General features: G+C 41.3%; 1 protein-coding gene across 1 annotated transcript in view; it reads right to left on the bottom strand.

Annotated features, from left to right (window-relative positions):
- Window positions 1–19,398, bottom strand: part of igdcc3 (immunoglobulin superfamily, DCC subclass, member 3) — a 44,045-nt gene extending 24,647 nt beyond the window's left edge. Inside the window, exons 1-2 of the mRNA XM_028402252.1 lie at window positions 19,332–19,398; window positions 14,738–15,043 (exon numbers count right to left, since the gene is read on the bottom strand). Of these exons, the coding sequence (XP_028258053.1) occupies window positions 14,738–15,043; window positions 19,332–19,398 (373 nt within the window). The remainder of the gene's footprint in view (window positions 1–14,737; window positions 15,044–19,331) is intronic.
- Window positions 19,399–19,913: the final 515 nt, after the last annotated feature.

Raw genomic sequence — 19,913 nt, 5'->3', positions numbered from 1 at the left:
CATGAGGCATTTTCACTTCTGCACAGAGATAAGGGGGGAAAAAAGCTGAGCCGTGAGATAAAGAGGATTTAAGGACACATGCAGCTCAGTGAAAGAGCATACTCTCCCATTAACAGAGCTTCAGCTTAAAGAAACTTTATAGTGACCATTCCCTCTGTCTCTTTGTCAAATTACTGCCTAATTAAGGACACTGCATGCAGATTAGCCTCCTTGTTAAACTTGCCAATTTTCAACTAACTTCAGCATTTTTTCTTAAAAGCTAAAAGAGAAGAGGCTCAGTTCATATTCTAAAGTATGAATACAAATATATAAGGTTTTGATGTAGGAAGGCTCATTGGAGCTTCCATTTTTTAAAGGTAATATTTTCATTCCAGTACAGCAAGACAGAGAAAACCCTTAATTCATGCAGAAAACTTGTATTTCTCCTCAGACAAAAATAATAAAAGATACTTTGAGAAAAGGAGCTCTTTTTAAGTGGGTCAGGATTCAGGCTCTCTATATGCTGCTGATTTCTCACCTTCTCTCTTTCTGGCAGCTGAGAATAAATCTTTTTACTTAAAATCAAATTCCTTTCTCATAAGCATTTCAGGAAGCAATGCACTTTTCTTGGGACTGCACAAATGCATTTATTAGTTTACTCACACATGTATTCATGCTGCTGTACTATACAATACTGAGCACAATCACTGTGATGTTTTTCATGTTTACTGTCAAATCTAAGCTCTTATTCTCCGAGCATTTATTCCACCCTAAACTAGATGTTGACATCTTTCCTTTTTCACACCTGATTGTTGCTACGCCTTCTCGATGCCATTCTCTTGTTGCCCACAGGCCACATTATCTAATTAATATCACCAGTCCCGCAGCATCTGCTTTAGAATTCAAATGAGATGCTTTTCCTGTCATCCTAGCAGTACATAGGAGCTTATATACACGTGCTGTCATTCATTTGACTCATTCACTGTACGCTCTGTGCACAAAAGTACAAGCCTACAATGAGAGTTTGAAATATTTTTTAACGTTTAGAGACATCTGGGGTTAAATAACAGTTATATTCAAATGGAAATGCCATTAAATTCTTCTTTAGACGGTCCACGCCTCTTGTTTTGTGAAGCCAGCGAGGCCCACAGACAGCAGAGGCTCTGAATAACAACCTGGTTGGACATTTGGCATCACAATTCTCCTCAGTCTAACACTCATTACTTCCCCCTCATTAGAGGACAAGTGTTGGGTTGGGAGGCCATTCTGAGGAGGCTAAAATGAATCTTTCCCCACAAAAATGTAGTTTCTTTGTGCTGCTTTTTCTTGATCACGCCTCGCTGATGAAAAGAATATGACTCTAGTTAAAAATTCTGAGATTAATACACCTTGACATGTGTGGCTTTCTGAGTGCAGCATGCAGTGTTAACTATGCATCAGACAGTGACTTTGAGGGGGGTCGGTTTGAACCCTGGGATAGATGGATGACCCCACATCTGGCACTCCCACGGGAAATCTGAAAGACGCAGGGCGGGACTGGCCCATGCGCTCCAATGCATCTCACAGCACCCTGAAAACTGGTCTGAAACGACTTTGTAAATCTTACCCCTTCATCACTCCATCCCACACACACACACACAAGAGATGCCCTTATGAGAGGGCAGTCCTCTGTGCCTCCACTGTATGGTCTCCACTGGGAATTTATCTGTCTTACTGTCCTAGCTGGTTTATAAATCCTCACATCAAAACTTCCAAAAAATGCAATTCTGTCAAATATTTACATAAGGAAATCCATCATCAGAGTGACAACTGTTAGTCCAGGATCTTGAGCTGTCTGTTTCATTTAACTCTGCACTCCAAAGGTGGCTAATGTGGTCCCTCTAGTTGTCTGCCTTTAAAATCACTGACTGCAGAAAATGTTCCTTAGCAATATAAATAAATAATAAAGCTTGAGACAGGGATTTTTCTTCCAACTGGTCATATAATTGAATAATTTATCATGCCTTATTTGTGATGAAGGATTAAAATCATATCAATTTGCAGGATTGGATGTCAGATTATCTATGTTTTCACCATACATTGCTACCACCTGTGCTTTGTCCTCTGTTTGCAAGATAATGCACAAGACGACCTTTGGGGGCCTGTAACAGGTTGCCCGCCTGTCCAATACACACATTTTTATCCATACGTCTTCATAGTTTTGCATTTAATTTCATGAACTCATATAATAACATGCGCCATATTGTTTGAGTCAACAAACATGGATAACAACGAGTGTGCTGTCCTCCAAGAACAGTTTGTCGCTCCTCTATGATGAGAGTATCCTATAAGCTGAACACTTATTGATTGAAAGGGAGGGAACAACAACAGCAGATTCTCACAGAAGGCACGAGAGAATGACAGACAATGGCTGGATACAAAGATGTTCTTTGTCCAGTTGGCAGGAGGAAAGAAAGAAGACAAACAGCATATGAAGGTGAGAGTGGCCTATTTTGTCTGTTTTTTCACATGCACTAACAAGCAAATGCATCTCCAAGGCTCTATCTAGCATCAACAGTCCTTTAACTCAGCCTCTGCCCAATACACATTTGTATTGTAATATTAGGTCAAACATTATGCATTGTATACTAAGAAATTAAATGCATGTATGTCACAGTGGTGCAAGGATTTCAAAGAATGCATCTACATGAAGCCGAGCTAGCTACATATGTAGTTCATTTCCATATGTGCTATGTGTGTCTTCAAATCTTCATTTTGGTGTCAGTGTGTGTAGATTGCAATCTCTCAGAAAATGGCACGTCTGCTTATCCATACTGTGCAGACTTACCCTCATTTCATTAGCCACCTCTTTTTGCTTTACTCTCTCCCTGCCACGTGCTTATAAATAAGAATGGACAGGTAATTACAGAATGTAAAATGAAAACCTTTAACAAGATTTGCCATTAGCATAGAACTGTCTCAATCACCTGCTGCACATACAGTACCTTAACATAGATAAGACAATCTATCGTATCTGTAAATGGATGCTAGGAATATGTAGAAAGAGACAACGTTACATGTTTTGAATAACATGCTATGAAGGAGAATGACGGTGGTAATAAAGGATACTGCCATGCCCAGGTTATCCATTAAAGACCTTAAGTTGGAGAGGCTCATTCATTTCTGAGAAATTATCCATGTTACTTGGATGCCAGCCCTGGGACACACTGTCACTGTTACACTCTGTGTAAAACACACAGATGCACTTATTCGCACATAAAGGCTTATATACAGTAAAGGTGAAGAGATATGCATGCACTTACTGACATGCACAGAAATTAGTTCCTCTCTCTCTCTCTTGTAAGAACCCACACGGACACACATCCAATCACTCACACCCGTCCCTGCTCCGTCAGCTCAACTGACAGCAGTAATGAGTTTCTTCTCTGCGTAAGCCAACTGGCACCCACTCAGGGGAATTTTTCAGGCTGAATTGCGGCCATTAATCACAATCCTGGGAAACACAGTGCCATCACGTGTGTGGCAAACGGCAATGCATTGGTGGTGGGGGGCACGGCTTCAACATAGCAAAGGAGGAGCTAGTGATTGTGTTAAAGACAGAGGAGGTGGAGTGATGAGGGAGGAATGAGGTAAAAATATAATAGTGTTTCTTAAAGAAAGTGGTTAGGTTGGTTTGGTTTGCATGGTTGATGTTGTGGGCGCGTTTGAACCTTGCAATATACTGGGCTAAATAGAAAATAAAGAGAGAGGGAGTAGAAAAAGATCAGGTCCTCTGTTCAGTAAATATCAGCCCAATTACTGGGAGAAGAAATGCTGTAACATCAATCACAACCAACAAGATAGCTGGAAGATACTCCTGAGAAGCAGAAGCAGAGTGTGAGCCTAAGATTAAAACCTATTGCAACATAAAGCAAAGCAAGAGGCAGAGGGATAAATAGAGAATCTGTACAGACCAGCTACAGTGACAGCAGACCTCTAGGAGCATGGGGCATTTAAGATAATGACAGGGAGAGCAGCCATAATGCAGCCGTATATGGAAAATGTATATAGAAAATTGCCTTCACCTCATTTTATAATGTCAAGATATTGTCACCACCACATCTCTTCTTGAGACAGCTGCCTCCTATTCTTGTTGTTTCTTTGTCACCCTCACTCCTTCCATGCATTCAGGCTGCCAGCTGACTGCGGTCACCAGGGATATTACTGCCCTCTTGCTCACTTCGAAGATCCCAGCCCCCACCTTGCCTCCAAACTGGCTAATCCCAGTGAATTAATGGCAATATGCAGTCAGTAACCCCCAGCTCCTTTTGTACACACATGTGTGAATCCCCCCTGCCATGCCCACCGCATGGAGTGTAGCTTGCACCAAATCATAAAAAAAAAGAGAGGAAGACAAGCAGGGGAGAGAGAGGAAGAGCAAGTGCAGGCCTTGTCATAACCACTTAGTGTTAGAAGACGGTGGGTGAGAAATGAAAACCCCTTTGTCTCTGCTGCTACCTATAGTGTGTGCAAACAAAGACTGTGTAGATAGTATATTCAACAGTGTATCTGCTCCATCAGATAATGAAATACCAATCTCAGGGCTGGTGTAAACAAAGAGGAGCTTTGGATTTACATATATTGAGCGAATTGTAATAATATTTTTTTTTTCCAAGGACAAAAAAAAATCCAGGTGAAATCAAGGGTCTGTGAAATAAAAGCTTTGTTCTTATGATTGCTCAATGTCAATCAAATTCCTGTCAGTCAGTCAGGATTATCAGCTGTTTGATTTATATGCTATTTTCATTGCCATTTAATCCTCAGCTGAAACCAAGACATTTGGCAGGTTTAGTTTCCTGTTATTTTCATTTAATTAAGCTACAGTAAACGTAAACTGACAGTATATTGTGATATATTGTAAAAGCATTTCACATCTTCCACGTCAACATCCTGGAATGTAAACTGAACAGTCACATTAATGCTTCTACTCCTAGATATTAGAGTAAAGCAACATAAAAACATATAAGCAACCTGTAGCAGTGACTCTGCCCGTCATGCTCTCCTCTCATCCATTTCTTGTAGTGGATGGGAGGGGCACCACCATAAGCTGTCAGACATAAGCACATATCACTGGCTCGTCCAACGCGCCATCAGCCAGCTAACCCTCTAAAGCTGTCTTCCCACCCACAAATAATGCCTATGCTGGAAAATGGAGAGGGCTATTACACTACTAGTATCATGTTTCATCTTTTCACGCTGAGGCAATGAAATGGTCCGCCTTACGACTTACTAACTCATGACATGAACACTACTTCTGCAAAGAAGAGATGCATTCATAAAAATGATGGAAGACTGCAAAATTAAATGTTTCACTGAAGCTTTCTGGGAGAAATAAAGGTGTCAGTGGCACATCTTTGTGCTGAGAGAATGCACAATGTGCATGCTCTGCTGTTCTGTACAGCACACTAGGCAGGTCAACGTATTACATGTACAGTCACTGACCACGAGCCTGAGCACATGTGCATGTCAGTGCATTTATTTGATCTTAAGCGTAGGTAATGTGCATGTTACAGAGTTGAATTATGAGCTTGGGGTCAGGGGAGCAGTTTTCCAGCAAGTTCTAACGGCACAGGCGTGCTTCTTCAAGCTAAGCGGGCCCACTGCGGTTGCTTTGCATCCCTGCTCCCTGTCGAAAGCTGCCCTGGAAACAAAGCTGTTGGGGTCAGGAGGTCATGGCACAGCATCGGAATGGAATGTTCCTTCCTGGTTCAAGGTCCAGCCTTCAGAGCCAGAGGGGCCTAGAGATCATTTGAGACCACCAACACATGCTTCATCTATTTTACTCCTTTCTTCACTGCTTTCATCTATCGTTCATTTATGTGGAATGGCATATTTTGTCCAAGACCGTTCTCTCTTATAAATCAACTATCATGAATTTAAAATATTACACTGTCCTCCTGAAGTTGTCCATTTTTTCAATTCTCCAAATTAAAAGCGCAGACACTGCAAACTGGTTGTCAGAAGGAAATTGGCCATCCCAGAAATCTTTCATCCTTTTCCAGCAGTAACCTCTTTTAATTGGTTCCTGAGGAATTCATTTTATCCCTGGTGACTGACTTCACACACTCTGGAGCCTGGCAGGCATTTAACCCCATACACTTCTGGGGCTTCATCCCAAAGTGCACGAGAGTAAACGACTGTAGATTCCAATGAGTTTATGTTGTTACAAAAATCCCTCATTACAGCATTTAAGAGTAAAGACAATAACATTAAATGCACACATACAGAAGTGGAGTCTTTTGGGTTTCTCAATTCTTTACAGTACCATTTCTCAAAAAACAGATTCTGTCAATAAACAATTGTCTCATTTATTGATGCCAGGAAAGCAGATAATTGATATTTCTGAGTACTGCTAGATTTAGTTCTGTCAACATAGCTTAAAAGTGTCACTAATGCAGATCATAATCATTATAATTATAGAAAGAAAGTGAAATACAGCGTGGCCACACATTCAAGTCAACATCAATCAATTGTCCTGTCAATTATAAAACATGGCTGAAAATAACAGCAGCACCAGCAATAAAGAACAGTACGGTTGTATAAAGCTGACTTCAATTCGCAGAAACTATTAAGCCCATTGTGGAAAAACAGAAAACATGTGACAGAGACAAATAAATGTCCTTTCTGAGTAAGAGAAAATGTGCTTATTTCGCTGTTGTTCCTCCAGACTGCTGCGTTGCTTGTTTAGGAAAGGGCAGCATTAAAGCTGTGATACAGTGGCAGGTTTGGGCCACCTTATTTCACTGCCAAAGCCAAGGTCGCTGACACTGCCCCGGGGCCATCAGACAGGGGGATGGGTCCCCACTGGGGAATGAGCAGGAGGCTGAGCATTGGAGGAGGGTACAACGTAATGGGAGGAGAATAAATAAAGGGAGGGGTATTCTGCCCTAGTGCACACAAAAAGGTCACAGTTTCCCAGATAAACCCCCCCTCTCTACCGTCCAGCCCCTCACGACCTCTGACCTCTCTATTTCTAAGTCAATGCTGAAACAGTGAGAGAAGAAAGAGGCGGGACAGTGCAAGGGGAAACACACCCACCCAGAGTCAGCAGTGACAAAAGGGGGCCTCAGCCGCAGCTAGTTGAGTCGGTGAGGGGAACAAACGCTCAGGCCACCGTCACAAAGCAGAGCCACCAGAGGCAGAACATCTCCACAGTCTCTGCCTGTTCCCAGCCACTCCACTGCCCTCATTTCACTACTGACAATAGGTGCTGCTCTACTCAGAGAGGTACCCCAACACAGACAAACACACACAGGCCAGAGAGGGTAGAGGTGGCTGAGGCCCAAAGTAAGGCTGCAGCCGGCCCATCACTGACTGGCTTTTGTCTCAGTCTCTTCTGCTTATTGGCAAAAAAATATTTCCTGCTCAAACAAAAAAAAACTGGACAAAAAAATGTGTGTGTTTGTTTAAAAAAAACTGCTCTACGTGTTGTCTGTCTGTATCCCTATTACACATTTTCACACATGCCGAACAAAATGTATGGCCAGGGGAAGACAGGAAGAGGGAGTTTTTTTGTTTTTATTGGTAGATGGTGCAGACCCTGTAAAGGCTTTTAACTGCACATTCTGGCTATAAAGGCTCTGTTAAGTGTAGCGAAGCGCGGTGACGGGGCAGTAGTGAGAGCTAACCAAGCCCCTAGTCCCAAGCCTGCAATCACAGGAACACCAACAAACACTCAAAACAAACCTTTGTGCTTCCAACCTTGGCAGGACTAATGATAACATAAATTCCCTGTTGCCCAGTGATAAACCTTTACCTTTTTCTGATCTACACGACAGTTCAAACCCTGAAGTGCAACCTTAATGAAGCTAGGCTGAAGTAAAAAAACACATTTGGAAACTGCTCTGCCTCAGCCAACCTTTGGCCTGGCCTCTGCTCTCTCTTCTTGCACCTTTCACCTCTATTACTCAGGAATTCCTCCCATGAGCCTTAAAAGTGGGCAAAAGGAATTCAAGGCCCCTTATTTCATTGTTTGTTTGAGAATAGCTGGGGTGGTCCAAAAGATATCTGGAGTCCCCTTTTGAATGATGTACACATAGAAACCAGACACATCCACTGACAGACACACACAGTGCCATCCCAACACTGAACTTGAATGGAAGACCTAAGTTGAACTTGTATTGTGAACACAAAACAGCTTTGTTTACAGCTTCAATATAAGGACCTGTTAGCACTGTTAGTGTTCAACCAGTGTTCCTTCTGTAAGGTGTTTGTTTAGAAAATATGATTCAGGTTTTCAAAGCTAACCCTGCTTTGTACCGTATAAAAATGTCATAAAATGATCATTATCTGGAAGATCAGCTTGTGTACACAGCTGATGAGAGCAGCTGATAGAAAGTTGGCACAATGGCAAAACAGAACAAGATCAAGGTTGCACATGTGTGTGTGTGGATTTGCTACATGTAAAACGTACCTGTGTGTACCTTGTGTGTTCCCCTTACATGTAAAGGACTGTGGCACAGATCTGTTTGTCTTTTAAAGAGCTAAATGAAGCATAATACTATGTATTATGATAACACCCTTAAAAAAACAGAAAGCATGTCACAGCTGAAGTGTGTCTCATGGAATAAGGGCAAAGCCAATCTGAAAAGTTAAATATTTGAATCACCCAGCTGTTCGCCCTTAGTGTATCTTTCCCTGTACGGAGATGCTGTTTACACAGAGAGATATTTTTAGACCATATGGGTGCCTATGATGCGGCACACAGTAGCTCATCCCTCACAATCTGCTGTAGCTCTATATGCTGAAGCATGGTCAACATAGCTTATGATTTAAGCACAACAAAAAGTATTTTCCTATTGTGTATTTTGTTTTATTAGCTGTTCAACGAGGAATTGTTGCCATTTTTGCCCTTTATGCATCACTATAAACCATGTCAAAAAAATATACATACTAATGAATGTTTTAAGTAATGTTTTATGAGGAATTACGGAACACCAACTGGCTTAGAAATCCCACTGAAGCCTGATTTTACATTAAATGTTATTGTTTTCCTACCAGGACATACAGCAAACTGAGACAATATACCATGCTATGAACAGTGTGGGATCCCTTGGTGATTTTCCACTGCTTCAAGGTCAATGATGTGTCATTTACAGAAATAATGGAGATTCACCCTGCCCCTTATCCACAGGAGAGTTAGACAAGTTCAAGCATTTGTCAATGTAAATATCTATAGTTGTCATTTGGGAGTTTTCAATATTGCTGTTTATACTATTTCCACAACAAAACAACCCACAGAAGACAAACATCTTCTGTATAGACAGAGGAGAGGGAGAGAGCTACAATAATATCTGCAATTGTTTACCCCCTGCCTTTGCTTTAGCACACAACACAAATAGAAGGAAAGGATCCCACTTCGAATTCTAAAAAAAAAAAAAAAAAAACTGATACTGATACTGCTACTCTAAAATAAGCTCTAAAATAGACTCTCTTTATTGTTGCCAGTTCTAAATCGGCTCAAGCAGAGCATGCATAATCAGGCAATACGATCTGAGAATTTAGTCTGCAGGTGTACAGTAATAACTGGTTTCTACTGCAATTACACAGCAGAGGTCACAGCTCTTTAGCCTGCTTCATCATTTGCGGGGGGAAAAAAAGGCCTTTCTTTCCCATATCTGCCAGTTTGTCTCAATAGACACTCTGGCAGATATAAAGAGGTGCTGACCACACAGCAGGAAGAAACACTCATCATCAGCCCTCATATACCTGCCCAAAGAATGGAGCAGGGCAGACACAGGGGAGGTCAATATATATGTGAATACTCTGTGATGCTTTCATGACAGGAATATCAATGAAATCAACAAAAGAATTGCAGCAGTAAAATCTATTTTCTGGCATAAAATGGCAAAAATTGGATACATGCAGTAATGCCTCCATACCAAACATACATTTTTGCATACAATAACTGCCATTTTCAGGATGATAACAAAATCCATAGAGGCTTTATGTTTAAATATCAATGCTATATTTGGCTCATCAATATGACAAGAGAAATGACTTGCTTCGTGGCAAGTAAGCAGAGAGGAGCAAGGGTATGAGCGAGGGGGACAGATCGAGGGCGGGGTTTGGCTCGCAGACAAAGGGAACTACAAGGAGATGCAGGGACGGAGCTTCAGCATTCACCCAAGCAGGAGGCCATTAAAAGGGGTGGGGACAGGAAGGGTTCCCCATGCGCATGCACTCGCACAAACACTCATGTTAAATAACAGGAGCCACACATAAATCACTTTCACCAAGCTTTCTGATCGCTTTCTGATGCAGAGTCGCTGCTCGTGGCGAGGCTTCCACACAGTTTTTACAATTACAGCATGTTACTGCACCTTCAGCAGCTCTACAGGGAGTTTTGTCTTTTTTACATTTACATCTCAGAGAGGAATAAAATTCACAACTGAGACACTTTTACAGGCTTCCTCTGTCTTCTCCTATTTCATCATTTACTGCCCCCTGGGTTCTTCTTTTTCATTAAAGTCTCATTCAGAAGCTAGTCTTTATAACTGCATTACAATTCAGCATTTCAGAATTAAACAAGGTGGAAATTATGTATACTGAGGCAGTCTGTAGTTATTAGACTAAAATTTATTGAATTTTTTACTGTTTTGGGCTCACTTCTCTTTATGTTTGTTATGTTTGTCTTTATGTTTAGACTTTTCTGCCTTTTTCCAGCACACTTTGCATTCTGTTTGAAAATTGTTACCAATGATCCCTGAGGTTAAACCCTACATGAATGAGACAGAGAAACACAATATTTTCAAACAATGCTTCAACTCTTTCCAATTAATTCCAGACAAATGGACAAAAGCTAGTCATGTCAATTGATCCTAAAAGCTATTTTGTAACAGGGGGGCTTTTGTGGTGTGTTGCCTGGTGACGCGGGTGCACTGTGGGGGAGGGGCAGAAGCCCTGGCTGGGCCCACTGTACCAAGCCTGTCATTCAGCCAAATGATGAAAAGCTTCCTGAACCTAAGCTAATGAGGAGGTCCCAGGGAAAGTGCGGAAAGAGAGAGAGGCAGAGAGTAAGAGAAACCCACCATCAAAGAGGTATGATTTCTGAGGAAAAAAGCATTTCCTAGACCGACTGTCGATTTAGGGTCAACAGGGAGTCCGTCCTACACCAGCCCCCGACAGTGAGCTCACACAAATGGTTGTCAAGCAAATAAAAAGTGAAATTTATGGAGGGTGGTAGTGTGAAGGGTAAGATGGAGGCTTTATCCACTGGGAGGGCTATAAAGAGGCTTCAGTAATCACACCACCCATCGCATCGCAGTGGTACAAGTCAGAGCTCTGTTGTAAGAAAAGCTGTAACACAGCAACTTACCCCAAAAACACAAAGAGGGCATCGACATTAACAAACACTTGGAACAGAAAGAGAAACAAACACATGCTGACCTTCGCAAAGGAGAACATTGACTTGTTTTTGGGCCATTTCTCATCATAAGAAAAAACGCCACATAATTTATACCCAGTACGAAACACTGGAGGGCTAGGAGATGATGAAATAGACCAGTGTGACTGTCCTGGCAACATACAGTTAAACAGACAAATTAAGGCTTGAATAAAAGGGGAATACTTCTTAACAGTTGCCTGCAGTGACACAGGGTCTGAGGTGTTGGGCTCAGAGGAAGTATTACAATTTTACTGAATTTTCACTGCAAAACTCAGGAAAACAAGAGGAAAAAATATTTTTATTTTTCACTTATGATGAGCAGAATTCTCTAAGTCCTCCAAACACTGTCACTGTGTTAGTGGCCAATGATAAATAACTCTGGGACATTTCATTCTCTGAAGTTGTCATGTGAATCCCTTTGAAGCATCAACTGAAGAATATCCTCAGTGATGAGACTGGTTGAGACTCTATTAAGCAGGAACAGAGTATCATTAGAGCCATAACAGAGCCTTTAGTCATTCAACACCATGCTGAAGGACCGCTCAACATAAACCAAAAGGTCACAGGCCAGGGGTCAGTACGTTACTCCATATTAACCCTCTGGTCCCTAATCAATACGAGTCAGCGAAAAGGTCTGCAGGAGGACAAAGCCAAAACAGGATATAGTTCAACCACAAATGATTTTGAACTTGAGTGAACTTGACTCAGCAAGTACAAGGTATGTGATAAGGTTCATTCATTAAATCTGCATTCATTCAATGAATTTTTCAGAAGCACAGTAAGAGATAAGATGACACCTGCAGAACACAAAACATGAACTAAAAAGATGGATTTACTGAATATAACATTAAACAAAATAACTGCAAAGCCTGATTTTACATAAACGGATGACTCAACTGCATCGCAGCTGGTTTGATTGTATTAAACAATGTGTATTCATTCTATGAATTCCTGCCATACTCACTGAAATGTGCTGTAGAGATATATTTATAAGCCGTCTTTACAGAAACTACATTCATGCTTAATTATTATTTACAATATTTACAAAAAAACTGTTATACCCTTTTGAGTGTGCAACACATTGTGCACACTAATGTAGCTATTATGTAGGTGTTAGGGATGTCCCGATCAGGTTTTTTTGCCTTTGAGTCCGAGTCCGAGTCATTTGATTTTGAGTATCTGCCGATACCGAGTCCCGATCCGATACTTTCAAGATTCTCTATAAGATCAATAAACTTTAATTTCTAAGGAACATTTAACACTGGAAAGGCCCCCAATCATCAACATTATTATTGTTATTATTAATGATATTAATATTAATGTTGATATTATTATTATGAGTAGTGGTAGGCCTATTACCATAGCTTATCTGAGCATAGTCAATGGAGTTAAGTCAAACCAACTAGCACGTCATGAGCAACAGAGCCAAACAACACGCACTCTCTGGGAGTGGGCTCACCTGTATGCACATGTGCTTGTGTGCGCACGCGTTTGCGTTTGCATGTGTGTATGCATGTGTTGAAATGGTGTTGTGCAGTTTCACAGCTCTCTGTGTTGCTGTAACGTCCAAGCCCTGCAGCGCTGTGACGCACCGTGGCGACGCAGACAGCGAGCTGACCGTGGTCTGCTCAGAACATCCCGTAAACGTTACACAATGAGTTAAAAAATAAGAACTATCGAGCCCATTTAATTTATCGTGCAGTTAATTGATTTATTGTTTATCGCGACAGGCCTAGTCATACACTACAGGACACAGAGCCACCCTGCACAGAAGGCGTTAACTTTGACAGCCCTAATAAATATATATCCGAGTCCTGATCGGGAGGTAACATCCGATTCCGATCGAGTCTGAAATCACGTAATCGGGCCCGATTTCCGATCACGTGATCGGATCGGGACATCCCTAGTAGGTGTAGTCTCACAGATTCCAAGAAAACTGTAAATAATAACTGAACATTGTGGAATCATCCAGTAATCAGTAGAAGTCTATTTTTTTTCTCACTATGTCAAAGTAAATTAAACAATTAAGCAACAGCAGCACCATAGTGTTGCCTTTTCCCTTGTGCAGTATAAAAACTGTGCTCTAATAGAAAATCCAATCTGACCTTTGTAAAGAAAGACCCTTTAGGGAGGCCATAAAAGGTTGCCTGTGCTTGACAGCATCAGCCACTGAGCTAAAGTGACTTTTCCCTTTGGCCAGTGAGACGTCCATGCTAACCTCCCTGTCCCACTGAGTGCAAAAGCTGTATTGGCCACAACAGCACAGCAGTACCCTGTCTACACATAGCCTGGGAATCAACAGGCTTCCATGAGCCTCTGTCCATTTCTCTGTTACAGAATAAACACAACAGAACCTTCAAACAGACTTAACTCTGCACAGTGTGGAACTGTATCACTAAAGCTGCTCGCGGAGTGTTTATCCCTGATGCCTTTGATTTAGGGTAAGTCGAGGAAGAGACGAGGACACAGCGTCAGATTGTCTTGCTATAATATAATGAAAATCAAGCATAACAATAATGCTGTGAACTTAATGTTGAATTAGAATGACTTCAAAAAAGAGGATCCAGTAGTCAAGCCAAAGAAAATGTATGTGGACCAGTGAGCGGGTTGCTGGGTTGCTTTGAGCTTAGTGCACTCTTACAAAGCAGCTTGGAGACTCTCAGCATGGGCGCTTGTCAAGGCTACATTCAAAAGCTTCCATTTCTAAGCAGCACTGTGGATGAGCATCAGAAAGTTCATTACACTCAAAGACTTCTAGTAAAATATTCAGATGACTCATCAGCCGGGGATATATTAAGTACATTTACATGCAGTGCAGTGCTCCGAAGACTAGGGCTGGACTAAACTGTGATTACTTAAGTCTCTATTTCAATTATAGAGCTTACATTTGGAACACAACTTAATCACAACTTAAGTGGTTGTGATTAACCTTGTGTGCAATGTTTAAACATGATTTCTGTGCATTCTGGTAAGTCAGGCACCAAGAATAAAATATATCTATACCTGTAGACAAGACCACACACAACTACTGACAATACAAAGTAGCATACCAACATTTAGTGTAATTAAGTAATTGTATCTTTGTCAAATTTGGCTATTTAATTTTCAATTAATTATTAGTCATATTATGGGCATTATGTTTTATAATCCAAGTATTTTTTTACACAGCTCAGCACATCAGCCAGGAATTTATGTCATGTGTCTATTGACTGCATCTTGAGCCAATCATGGCTTCTTGGCTGTGCACGTTTTGATTTACCAGAATTTTGATGGTGCAAAACAGATTTTTTGGCAACTGTTTATCTGAGACAATTTAATTAATTGAGTACTTACTGGCTGCCTGAATGCGAGCCTTCCGGCTCACCACCAACCCAAAAGAATTCTGGGCCATGCACTCGTAGTCGCCCTCGTCTGTTGAGCCGTCAGATTTGGTCTTCTGGAAGTGAGCGATCAACAGTGAGCCGTTGATAAAGGTGGTATGATGCTGGTCCTGAGTTAACAGTAGGCCATTATGCCTCCACTGTGTCAAAATTGGGGGGATGCCATCCACTTGGCAGTGGAGCATGAGGGGCTGCTCCTGTACGGCGGTGACATCACTTGGCTCTAGGGTAAAGGAGAGCTCTGCTTCGCACATCACACCTGAAGAGACACAAACAAATGACAGTTTAAAAAACAGAAGAGCAGATGGAGTCTGCTCAGCTGTCATGGTTTAACTCTATTACATAAAATGTTCCTGTCAATGAGAAGCATTGTAAATGGTAATTTTTAATCCAAACTATAACACTATTGTGTTTTTCAAATTCTTAGTGAAGTGTCCTTGTAATTGCAAGAGGTGTGTAGGCAGGTAAATGGTATATCTATCTCACTCTATCTCTTTAGGTGTCCTTCATTCTGATACCTACTCAGGTCATGAGGGAACACAACTTCAGCAGCTAAAACTGATCAAAAAAACAAAAAACTGATCTAAAATCATGGCTGCTCCTTGCTGTACGTTATGTCTTGATAGCTGCTTACCAAGCGTTATGCCTGTATAAAAAGCCATGATCGAGATACCCGCAGGTAACAGTCACCAGGGGATTCATAATGGGCTGCACCCAGAGCACATGTACTCTTGTACTATAAGCACAGTTAACTGAAAGCAAACTCAACATTATCAATCATTTATCCATCAATACACGATGATTTAATTGATGATGTAAATCATCATGCATTGCAAATGATGCCTTAATTAAATTGATGATTTGTATTTGTGCGTAATTTCCAATCTTTAATGATTGAGATCTAATTTTCAGTATTTGTGGTTCCTGAAAGTAATGACCGGGGGAGTGGGAGAACAATAAATAAAAGATGTAAACAGCCTGACCTGACTTGGTAGTATAAAAGAGGAGCTTAGCAAGGGTTCATGGTATCATGTTTCAGCTGCTGATGGACTAAGCACTACCAGTCTCTGCCCCAGGCCCTGGAATCTGGTGGGAGGGTGCTCGGAGAGGGCAGTTGAGGGAGGGGTGCAAAGCACAAGGGTCAAAACAGAGAACCTCTGGCTTCATCCCTCAAATTCCAGGAGAGAAATACTTCCCCTCAGGAGCATACAAGGAATTCACTGACACACTCCTCCATGAAGATCACAAATGGAGTCTAATGCTAAGAAACATTTCCTCTTTCTCTTTATCCTTTCCTTACAAGCCCCCCTCCACCTCCCCTTTTTACACTCAACCAGCATGGTAAGTGAAATGGCCATGAGACCAAAGAGACATCAGTGCTACCACTTGTGAAAAACAAGGGGGGGTTGTTGGAGAAATATTTAACCCTTAGCTGGCAGATGGTGATCCTGCTGCCAGAGCTGCTGCTGTTGCTGCTATCTAAAATGATGTTGGCCACAGAGCTCCAATAAAGATCATGTTTTCAAACAAGAAGCAGACATCAGATTTAAAACCAGAGTAGCCAGATGTCTAGTACAAACATTGATATATCTAAAAGCATTCAGAAAAAATGAATGAAAAGCATAAAGTCTTTTGCACTTTGCACCTTATAGACCTGTGTGTGTTTTAATTTTCAGCTTTCACAGCTGACGAATCAATCAATGTTATCAAGCCTTTTACCAAACAGGATAATAGCAGGTTTTTGATTGTGTTGGGACGTCATTGTCTAGAAGTGGATTCAACAACTTTAAAGATTTTGTGTTCAGGTAAAGTTTCTTCCATTAGTGTGAATAATGGTAATAAAGCATGTAGTTAGTATAATAGGTTAGTGCTAATTTGAAAGTAATAAAAAAGAGTGAGAAATATATGGGATAATTATAGGAATAATATTTTTGAACACAATAAATGATGATCCTTCTAAATGGATCCATAAATTATTGTTGTGTTGATAAGAGACTTAAGATTTTGTACTTTCTGTTGTTCCAGTTAAGGTCATCTGTGAATGCTGCAGCATCCAGCATGAGAAGGGCAGAGCACAGCTGGAGAAAGCAGTGCCAGAGGAACACATGAATCTGCACTTGTGTGGATTTTTCATGGTCAAAAGAGGACACACACACACACACACAACTTTATGCTTCTTTCACGCAGACAATATGGACACTTACACGTAGGATTACCCTGTAAGACTAGGGACCAGTGTGGGCTAAAAGTGGCTCATTGGCTCATGCTCTGGGCTTACCAACTATTGACAGATATGTGTGGTGAGCTGGCACTAAGTTTTATTGCTGCAACAGTAAAGTGAAGATGACACACTATGCTAGTGACAGACAGATGTAGTTAGCAGGCATGAACTCCACTGACAGAGTTAAAGGAGCTTAGAACACATCACTTGCTTCTAGCAAGTAGAGGGGTGAGGATATAATGAGATACTGACACATCCGCTTTGTATCATATCACATGTATGGCTCTCTATAATATTGTTGGCAGATTTATTATACCGAGTGGTACAATAAATAAAATATATCCTTGAAAAAACAGTACAAAGAGATTTTAAAATAGTCTTAGTTACTTTCTTTTTCTCTTGGATCACCACAACAATAAAAAGCCTATACTTATATTATGTCAGAAGTGGAGTGAATTAGACTGAGCTTGGAATATCATTTTGTGTGTTGTGTGTTGTTGAGTTGTTGTTGTCTTCAAAGAAAAGGATGCATGCCACCAATATGTTCTCCATAAATAGGACTAAATAAAATAGACTTAAAAAAAAAAAGTCCTTAGATCAAGTGTGTTGCATGGACGTAACACCGGAGAGCCCTCAGTCTACATAAGCCATTAAAGTGAGCAACTACAAAATAGCCCTTTCTTTTTATTAAGGCTATAATTTCTGAGTTAAAAAAGCAATATTTGCTCAATTTCCAGGGGGGAGACTCTGCATGCAGCATTGATATATGCATTCCTGCCTGTAGGCTTCTACTTGATAAATTATTAATCAATACCCTTGTTTTCTAGCCACCTTAATGCTTGTGCTCATTAAAGAGTATCCCAGTACTTAGCAATGCAGGTTACAGCAGCAAGAGTGCAACACAACAATGTTTGGCAATAGTGCACGAGTATGGTAGGTGTAAAGCTGCACAATCTTCCAGTTCTGTAAGTGAATATAATGAATATAATAAAAAAAACAGATGTACTCTGGATTAGAAGAAATGAGGTTATGGGGAAATGTGTGTGTAGAACTTCAACAGAACAAGATGGGTTAATTTCCTTTTTCTGGAGCTTGGAGCACACAACCTAACTCAAACTATTATAATAATATCTTTGGCAAGCACAAAGTTGCTCATCGTGAGATCTTTAGAATGTTAGAATATCTTCTACGCTCTTGATCTGTAAAGATGTCAGATATTCATCATAATGCTTCTTTCACTCTTATCGACAGTGCTTTAAAATATCATAAAAAGTATCTAATGTGAATCTAATCTCTGAGGCAGCCAAGCACTTGAAAGAGCTCCGGCTCTTTAATGTGATGGATAGATTGGTATTACATCCATCACAGAGCGGTTGTTCCCACTCCCCTGACTATACAATGTTATGAACCACTGTGTACTAGCCTTTATGATTCCAGCGGGGCCTTTGTGGGTCCCTGTGTGGTATGCTTTGCAAATACTCAATACTCTCTCCTGCCTTTGAATTAAGGGGCCCCACATAGAGAGAGAGAAAAACTGTCTGTCATTGTGAACAAAAGGATGTAAAAGAAAATTTGAAAAGGAGGAGAGAGACAGTCTTGACATTTAATCTGTACAAATATTCTCCCCAGCAGGCAATAACCACAGTCTTTTAATCTATTCTCAGAGCAATAACCACTGTCATTTTACCCAGCCACAGCAGGGGTGTGCTCTAAGGACCGACCAGTCAGGAACTAAATATACTTTAGAAGCAGTCCTTTAAACGAAACGAAATCTCTGTTTTGATATTGAAGCAGGTCAATAGGTGGAAGAGTTTTCTTTTTTTCCTGTACAACAATGTGACTTTCTAGGCACTAACTGGACACCTTTCCGTAGCGCATTCTTTGCATTCTTCTGACTCTTCTGGATCCTATCAAAACAAATATGAAAACATTGCTAAAGTGTTGCTGCCTGCTTTGCACGTGGTTATCATGCACATCCAGTGGCTCATAGCCAGAACATACTGTGCACAAAGAGTTCACAGCACTTCCAACTTACACAAAACACAACTTAGCACAGTTCAGTATCAGAGTGTAACCCACAGGAACAGATTCCGCAGTGCACAGGGCTCCAGCTCCTGCTCCTCACACTGGCATTTACTGCCCAAACACAAACGGACAGCATAGAGGGGCCAAGTTCAGGGTTAGTGGCCAGTAACACGCTCACTGCTGCCTGCAGCATGCACTATGCTCCGGAGACCGCAAGCTGACAGAGACCGTGCCTCTATAAAGGCATCCTACCCCGAAGAAGCTACTGAAACGCCGGTTATGAGAAGATAATGCCACTTACCTATTAAAGCATTCAGGAGTATTCCCAAAAAGCACGGACCAAGGCGGCGGCGCCTTGTGGATGCCATTTAAACACCGAAAATATTCCAGCACTTGCAGAAGACAACGTGAGGTGTACAGACAGGGGGTTTAAAAAAAAGCGAAAATCCAGCCTCAGCTCCTACATGTTCCGACCTACGGTGCTACAGTTTGGTGGCTCGGTGGGGTCGAACAAGCTTTCGCCATTTTAAACCATCTATCAGGAATCTGTCAGCATCCCACTCTCTCTCCTCCACAGTCACTCTGCTGTATCCTAAAGACTGCCCCCTCTTTCTCCCCTCTCTCTCTCTCCCTGTCGCTCTCTCTCTCTCTCTCTCTCTCTCTCTCTCTCTCACACACACACACACACACACACACACGGTATGCGCTCTCGGAACAAAAGAGCCGACTGCTGACTGTTCCGCTCTCAACGCATGAGAAACCTGCAAAAAGCGCATGATTTCAGCAAGTCAGTGGAAAATCAGCCCCTATACTATCACTGCGTCTACAGCTATAGGTTAGTGAGTAACATCACTGTTTAGAACAACAATCGTCATCAGAATAC

This window comes from Parambassis ranga, chromosome 3, assembly GCF_900634625.1.
Source record: "Parambassis ranga chromosome 3, fParRan2.1, whole genome shotgun sequence".
NCBI classification, from domain to species: Eukaryota; Metazoa; Chordata; class Actinopteri; family Ambassidae; genus Parambassis; species Parambassis ranga.
The sequence above is the reverse complement of the archived record's forward strand: the minus strand, read 5'-3'. Positions and strand labels throughout refer to the sequence as shown.